General features: G+C 53.3%; 1 protein-coding gene across 2 annotated transcripts in view; it reads left to right on the top strand.

The window, feature by feature from the left end:
- The window catches only part of lama5 (laminin, alpha 5), a 73,686-nt gene that overhangs the window by 40,751 nt on the left and 25,066 nt on the right, over positions 1-7,869 (top strand). For both annotated transcript variants that reach the window (XR_014917113.1, XM_085443416.1), the window contains exons 20-39: positions 1-106; positions 174-273; positions 504-660; positions 1,182-1,320; positions 1,831-1,964; positions 2,168-2,271; positions 2,400-2,553; positions 2,625-2,788; positions 2,896-3,004; positions 3,081-3,377; positions 3,583-3,709; positions 4,233-4,372; positions 4,492-4,607; positions 4,689-4,897; positions 5,156-5,357; positions 6,327-6,471; positions 6,581-6,721; positions 6,912-7,073; positions 7,558-7,665; positions 7,783-7,866. Coding sequence is in view for 1 of the 2 variants with exons in the window: in XM_085443416.1 (XP_085299542.1) it covers positions 1-106; positions 174-273; positions 504-660; positions 1,182-1,320; positions 1,831-1,964; positions 2,168-2,271; positions 2,400-2,553; positions 2,625-2,788; positions 2,896-3,004; positions 3,081-3,377; positions 3,583-3,709; positions 4,233-4,372; positions 4,492-4,607; positions 4,689-4,897; positions 5,156-5,357; positions 6,327-6,471; positions 6,581-6,721; positions 6,912-7,073; positions 7,558-7,665; positions 7,783-7,866 (2,898 nt within the window). In the remaining variant the exon portion in view is untranslated. The remainder of the gene's footprint in view (positions 107-173; positions 274-503; positions 661-1,181; positions 1,321-1,830; positions 1,965-2,167; positions 2,272-2,399; positions 2,554-2,624; positions 2,789-2,895; positions 3,005-3,080; positions 3,378-3,582; positions 3,710-4,232; positions 4,373-4,491; positions 4,608-4,688; positions 4,898-5,155; positions 5,358-6,326; positions 6,472-6,580; positions 6,722-6,911; positions 7,074-7,557; positions 7,666-7,782; positions 7,867-7,869) is intronic.

Raw genomic sequence — 7,869 nt, 5'->3', positions numbered from 1 at the left:
GAGAGCGGTCAGTGCCACTGTAAGCCCAACGTCTGCAGCGGAACCTGCTCCACCTGCAAAGATGGCTTCTTCAACCTGCAGGAGAGCGACTACTTTGGCTGCCGGGGTGAGCGGTGCTCTGAGCACTCAGGTACAGGTGTGCTGTTTCAGCTGTTAACCTGTTGTTTTTTCAGGGTGTCAGTGTGACATCGGTGGCGCCGTGGGTCCTTCGTGCGGCGAGAGGAGCGGCCACTGTCGCTGCAGACCCAGCGTGGAGGGGCCAAAGTGTAACCTGTGAGTTCAGCACACCTCAGACAGATTTCAGGAAGTTTAACTGCAGTGAAGCTAAGTTAGGACTCCATTTCCCATAGTTCTAGTCTCCTGTAACAGACAGATGTGGTTAAATGTAGAGATGTCTGTCGTTGCCTCGGGTCGTCACGGCCTGAGTTTCTGTAGTTCTTCAGTCCGTGTTTCATCCCAGCATGCCTGTGCGTTTCACTTCATTGAACTTCCTGTGCCGGCAGACCTCGTCCGGATCACTACTTCCCTGACCTCCATCACCTGAAGTTTGAGATTGAGGAGGGAAGCATGCTGGACGGCCGGCCGGTGAGATTCGGCTACAACCCCCAAGAGTTCCCCAACTTCAGCTGGAGAGGTTATGCTCAGATGTCCCCAATTCAGGTAGGACCATAACCTTTGACCTTTTCTGTTGGCCACACCCCTAATGGTGCAAACTCGATTGTAGAGAAGATTATCCACCAAACACTGACTCAGTGCTGCCTCTGCTGGACGGCAGAGGAACAGCAGACACACATGAGCTGTAGGATGTTTTTCATCCTTATTGGAAGGATCTGATTGACGTTGTTTAAAATAATGTGTGAGTGTGTGCAGTTATTGTGTAATTATGTTACTGTGGCCCAGCTGCATGTTGCTGGGACATGTCGCAGGACTGCGTCTCAGCTCTTGCATGCATTTCAAATGTTTGCTTCCTGTCCCGTGTGAGCGTAGCAGACAGACTGTATTATGTCGCTTTGTCCTGGTTTCTGTGTCGGTGTTTTCTGTCGTCTCTGCCTCCTTTACTCAGCGTCTCTTTTGCTCTTCCTTCTCCTGCCCCTCGTCTTCCTCCTTCTCTTTCCTCCGCTCTGTGCGCCTCCTCTGATCCTCTACTTTGCTCCTCGTCCTGCTCTCTGCTCCCTTGGTAGTCGAAGGTGTTGGTGTCGGTGTCGGTCGACTCTCCGGACGTCTTCTTTGTGGTGCTGCGTTATGTTAACCGGCGAGGTTCGGATGTTTGGGGCCGGATGACGGTCGTGGAGGACGGCCGGAGCCACCACTGCGGGAACTGTAAGTGCTGGGAGGGGACTCTGTGTTTCCATGGCAGCGCAGGAATCAGGAGAGGTGGGAAGTCTTCTTACTCTCTCTCGATTTCCTCGCGACGCTTCGGTCTCTGCGCTTCGGCTGCGTTTGGCTGCTGGTGGTGGCGGCGCTGTGTCTTTCCTCAGGGCCACAGATCAGTGCAGGTTTCAGGGATTTGAGGACAAATGTTGATCTTGTCTGCCCTCCAACCTCCCTCTCCCCTCCCTCCTGTCCTCTGTTTGGACGATGTCCTCGTAGACTGCGGTGAGGCTTCAGGTTTATATGAGCGAGGCAGACGTCTATCTGACTCGTTTCATCCTCAGATACATAAGCTCTGAGGGCACCACCACCAAGGGTAAAATAACAGCCTATCAGGGCAGCCGCAGAGGTAGGTTCTCCACCAATCGCATGAAAGTATCAGTAGAAGTTGAGTAGCAGAGCAGCAGAGGGGAGGAATGCGTGTTGTGCTCATTCCTAACGTCTCGGTTTGTGTCCAAGGCTCCGAACAGTCCAAGCCAATCGTCTTCGCTCCCAGCGTGGAGCCGACCTTCGTCAACGTTCCCTTTGTGGAGCCCTTCGTGCTGAACCCGGGAACCTGGACCGTGGTGATCGAGGCGGAGGGAGTCCTGCTGGTGAGACGCAAACACGTGCAAATACACAGGTGGTGACAAATCATGGCTCAGCTGTTTGTAATTCTGAGAATGAGGCTGTGTAAGCTGCTGCTGCACACCTGTAAACCACTTTGCAACCCACCGCCACCCCAGTGAGGAGGCCTCCGTGCTGCTCCCCTCACCACGTGTGCACAGGGAATGACTTTTGCTGCTCTATCCTGCAGGATTACCTGGTGCTGTTGCCCAGCGCCTACTACGAAGCTCCCATCCTGCAGATCAGAGTGAGCGAGCCCTGCACCTACAGCCCCGCCCCCGACGCCAGCCAGAAGTAAATACGCTCACGTCATTCATCTTTTGTTAGTGGTTCTGTAGCGTCGTGTTTACACACATCCCTGGCGCGAGCCCGGAGGGAGGAGCAGATGTTTAGATGCGTTGATGTGTGTGTCTCTCTCTCAGCTGTCTGCTCTACAAGTACCTGTCTCTGGACTCCTTCCCCTCCATCTCGGGCAACGATGCCAGCTGCCGCAACGACAACCACCTGCCCCGCCCCTGCCCGACCGAGAAGGTTTCCCCGCGTCACCCCGACATGGCCGTCTGCAGCGGTTTGGATGTAAGACAGCCGTGAAATGTGTCCACAGGTGAAACGTGCAGGTTAAATTAACGTCTTCGGTTTCTGCGCAGATCAGCGTCGAGCTGCGAGGGCGCCTCTCGTCTCCGGGCGACTACGTCCTGGTCCTCGAGTATTCCAGCGAAGAAGAGCTTCCTCAGACGCTGTCCGTCACTGTCAACGTGCCGGGAGCGAGAACGCACCGACACAGAGTCACCTTGCTGCAGTGCAGATACAGGTAAGCTGCAAGGCTCCTCCCCCCACTACAGAGAAGGACGTGTTTGAAAGCGCGCTGCCTCATGCTAAGTCATTTAAATGTGCGTGCGTGCGTGCGTGCGTGTGTAGCTTCCTGTGTCGAGTCGTGGCCGTCGACGAGCGGAACAGAGTGGCGGTCTTCTCCCTCCCCTCAGACGCAGAGATCCAGCTGACCGCTGACCGAGCCACCTTCTTCCTGGTGAGAGTCACTCTCGCATCACATGATCGGTCACCTGATCAGCTCGATCCTAATGCGTGTTGCACATGTGTTTCAGCACAAAGTGTACCTGGTGCCCAGACAGCAGTTCAGCATGGAGCACGTAGCCCCGCGCGTCCACTGCATCAGCATGCACGGACACTTCTCACCTGACAGCTCCTCCTGCGTCCCCTCACGCTTCCTGACCCCGTCAGACTCTCTGTTCCTGAAGGAGGGCCAGAGCTCCTCCACCCTGCAGGAGCCCGCCTCCCCTGCTGCTGCGCCTCCTCTGAGAGAGGAGCCAGACTGGATGGGATTGGAGAGACCGCCGTTCGGAGCGGAAAACACCGACCACGTGCGGCTGGACTCGCTGCAGGTACTGATGGTGATGGGGCGTGTTGTTGGGGGGTGTTTAGTTTAGATATGCGTGACGTCGCACGCGATCCGTTTTTATCTCAGGTGAAACATAACGGAGTTACAGAACCCGACTGAGACGTGCACACATTTTAAAGGATCGATAAAAATCCCACGAATGTGTCTGACACCGTAATCATTCCTCTCCCGTCGCCTCCTTTACCCAGAATGCAGTGATGTACTCTGCCCGGGTCCATGCCCTCGGCCGCTACGTTTTCATCCTCCACTACCACCAGCCTCTGCACCCCACCTACCCCGTACAGGTCTTCATTAACGGGGGGCGGATCTGGCAGGGTAAGGACACAGTCTGATCCTGGATCTGCTGCATCACCGTCAGTGATGACAAGCTAGTCAGGTTATTCTCACCACAGACTGTATATAAAAGATGGACATAAACCTGTGGCTGGAGTTTGAGGCTCAGTTTTCAAAGCTGTAATGAAACATGTTCAGACTGCATGTGCATCACACACACAGCGATACCTGCTAATCAGTAACATCCAATCAAAATCATGAATCTCACTGTGCATCAAAACTGGAGCTCCGCCCTGTTATTGGTCACATGATGTCACTAAAAATGCTCCTGAAGGCTCCAACAGCACAAACAGGCCCAGAGGTCAGGTGAAGCTAGCAGACAGCTAGCAGCTACAGCCGCCTGTCAGTAACAGAGGCCACGCCCCCAATAATGCAAACTTTTAGGCTTAAAATCATTTAGAAGCCTGTGGGACTGACTCACTGCTGCCTCTGCTGGGCATCAGAGGAACTGCAGCTTCTGGTGCTGGGGGCTGATGATTGGCTCTATTTTGTTCCTGTTTCTCAGGACACGTCAACGCCTCGTTCTGTCCTCACGCTTACGGCTGCCGTGACGTCCTGGTGTCGGAGAATCAGATCATTCTGGATGTGACGGACCACGAGCTACTCGTCACGGTGCAGATACCTGCGGGGAAGACGCTGTGGCTGGTCAGTGTCGCTGCTCTGCATCACAGCTACGCTTGATGCTGCAGAATGACGTTCAGGGATAGTTTTTTCCTTTGAGGTGGAGATGAGGCAGCAGCTGACGTTCTTCCTCGTGTCTGCAGGATTACCTGCTGGTTGTTCCTGAGTCGAGCTACAGCTCCAGCTACCTGAGCGAGGAGCCGCTGGACAAATCCTACGACTTCATCAGACTCTGCGGTCAAAACAGCTTTTACATCAGGTGAGCGGGTGAAGATGCTGGGCAGTAGTTTAGCGTGTTAGCGTCATCCCCACAGATGTGAACTCTTCCTCTCTCCCGCAGTCCCTCCTCCTCGCCGTTCTGCCTCAGCTCGGCCATATCTCTGTCAGCCTTCGTCAACAACGGCGCGCTGCCCTGTGCCTGCCACGAAGTCGGAGCTGAGAGCGACACCTGCGAACGCTTTGGCGGTCAGTGTCGCTGCAGGCCCAACGTGATTGGACGAGACTGCTCCACGTGTGCCACGGGTTACTGGGGATTCCCCAACTGCAGACGTGAGTGTTCGCCTGAACAGATCATTCACCATCTCACCTTTCCTGTATTTTCAAGTCGTCTTTAAGCAGAAAAATGGAACAACTGAAGTGTGCAGACGAGTGTAAGGCTGCGCGATGAAACGCTGCAGGGACGGCGTCTGAGATTCACACTTATTTATTCATAAAACTTTTATTTTGCTGCGAAGAAGGCGCGTGGGGTTTTTCCTGTCTCGCTCCCTTGTGTTCCTGCTCTCACTCACCTTCCCGTGTCACCTGCAGCCTGTAACTGCGGTTCGAGGTTGTGCGAGCCGGTGACGGGGGACTGCATCTGCCCGCCGAGGACCGTCCTCCCAGAATGCACCGAGTGCGAGCCTCAGACGTTTGGCTGCCACCCGCTGGTGGGCTGCGAGGTCTGCAACTGCTCTCACGCTGGCATCATCGCGCCCGATGTGAGCTGCGACACGCTCAGTGGGCAGTGCAGGTAAGACGAACAGGAAGCGACCTCAGGACAAAGAGGGGTTGTGTGTGTTTGTCTCGCTCCGGTGGCTGTGTGCTCTCTGAAGCTGCCAGGTTTAAACTTTCCGACTGCCTGATCCTCTGCAACATTTCTTTGTGAAGTTTCTATAATTTTACAAACTCCGAGGTTTTTTTGGATAGCTCAATTTCAGATTGATACCTCTCTCGTGTCCGTTATGCACGTTTTCACCACCAGGGGGCAGATCAACTATGTTGCTGCCATCTCATGTGCAATATCTCAGTCTTTCCTTGTTCTGTGCAACATTTTGGTCTCAGTGGAATTACCATCCCCACCCCAAATGAGCATAGCCCCTCCACTCTTATTTATTTATTTAATATATTATATAACTGCCCTGTATACAGCCCCACAATGTTTCTGTTTCAGTGTTTCTACGCATACACCATGTATATAGTTTACTCACATATATCTATACATAGATTTTGCTCTTTTTCCTCGTTGTATATTGTTTTCTTTACTTTTGCACCTTTGTGGTTCACTGTGCAAGAAACCGCACAATGACAATAAAAAGCTCTAAAGTTTATTTTGTTTATAACCTCATTTCTCTTCCGCCTCCTTTCCTAAGGCTGCCATCACACAAGAGAACAGCTTCTTAATGATCTAATGTAATCAAGCTCACGCTGACCCAGTGCACCACCTTGTGGTGAACAGTGTTATTACCCTAGACTGCAGCTGTAGGTGTCTTTCCTCACTTCTCACACACATGTCAGGTATTCATTACGCTTACTGTAAACCTCACAATAACCTAACTGTGACCATGACACAAAAAATGTCCTCAAACGGATATTTTGGTCCCCACAAGGCTGGTAAACTTCCAATTTTGATCCCACAAAGATGTGAGTACATGCTCACACACACAGACAGAGGTCAAAGGTTATAGAAGCTGAGATTCAGCACAACGTTTTCTGTTTCCAGATGTCAGAACAACATCGTCGGACGTCAGTGCGACCGCTGTGCCCCCGGTTTCTACGGTTACCCCAACTGCAGACCATGTGACTGCAACGAGGCGGGGGCCGAGGAGGAAGTGTGTGACCCGTCCACAGGACAGTGTCTCTGCAAGGTTTGCACTCACGTACACAAACGCACAAACGTACACGAGTCTGTCATGTTTGTGTGTCTGACATTGCTGTATGTGTGCGTGCGTGTGTGTGTGTGTGTTCCCCCTGCAGGAGAACGTCCAGGGTCCTCGCTGTGATCAGTGCAGAGATGGTACGTTCCACTTGGACCCGACCAACCCAAAAGGATGCACCAGCTGTTTCTGCTTCGGAGCCACCGGCCGCTGCCACAGCTCCAGCATGAGGCGCACCGAGGTGCTCGTCTACATCCCATAATATGCTTGTTTTGTTAAACACAACCTGATGTTTGTGGTAGTTTTTCTGCAGCGAGCTGATCCTGACTCAAGCTCACAGAGTTTCAGAAAGCTGCTGAATGCTGTGACGTTTCCACATGCTCACTGATTTACTGACTTTGAGCCTCACAGCAGCCGCGTCGTCTCTGCAGGTCATGGACATGGAGGGCTGGGTGCTGCTGGGAGCCGACAGGCAGGAAGTCCCCGTAATCGTGTATCCAGATCAGGACCTGGTAGAGGCCGACATCACCGACGTGCCCGATGTTTATCAGGAGCTGTACTGGCACGCTCCGAACACTTACCTGGGAGACAAGGTGAGTTATTCCAGTTAAAGATCAGTCAGGTGCTGTAAGAACCGGACGGGTAGTTGGAGTCTGAACACGCCTTTATCTGATGGATCTGTGTGCACTCAGAGAGGATGAGGGTGAAGATGAGCCAGCAGTGAGCCTGAGCCGTCTCCAGGTGCAGATCTGTTTTTAAAGCTTACGGCCTCACAGAGTCCCAGAATCCCTCGCTCTGTTACAGACACGTCCCACACAGCCGACCAAAGGCTCAGACGGAGATCAGCAGCTTTCATGTGTGAAAGCGTCACCCTTTATTCTGACGGTTAAATCCCCCGCTGTTACGCTCCAACGACCGGCTTCAGATGGCAGCCTGCTGCAACCTGCATGCGCGCAGCAGACGTGCAGGTTTTATCTGTCGCAGATAAACTGCAGGCCGCGCTTTGTGTTTCATCAGCCTGTACGCCGCGTGGTGCTCTGTTTGTGTCTGAGCTTTGATCTGCTCCTGTCTGCACAGGTCTCCTCCTACGGAGGCTATCTCAGGTACCGTCTGCACACGCAGACCATGAGAGGAGACGTGCTGCCTCTGCCCGCCGAGGCCCCGAAACCCGACATCATCCTCAAGGTGCAAAGCACGCACACGCACGTGCACACACAGACACACACACCTGTGCCCTCTCATATGTAGCGTTAGCTGTGTGTTAGCATGCTGACAGCTTTACTTCCTGTTTCTGTTGTCCAGGGTAACCAGATGACCCTGGTGTTCATGGAGAGAGAATACTCGTCCCCTGAGGAGCCTCACCTGGGCATCGTCCACATCGTTGAGGTA

Source organism: Copadichromis virginalis, linkage group LG20 (assembly GCF_057382275.1).
Source record: "Copadichromis virginalis isolate Kocher_CV1m ecotype Utaka linkage group LG20, C_Virginalis_male_GT1.1, whole genome shotgun sequence".
Taxonomy (NCBI): Eukaryota; Metazoa; Chordata; class Actinopteri; order Cichliformes; family Cichlidae; genus Copadichromis; species Copadichromis virginalis.
The sequence above is the reverse complement of the archived record's forward strand: the minus strand, read 5'-3'. Positions and strand labels throughout refer to the sequence as shown.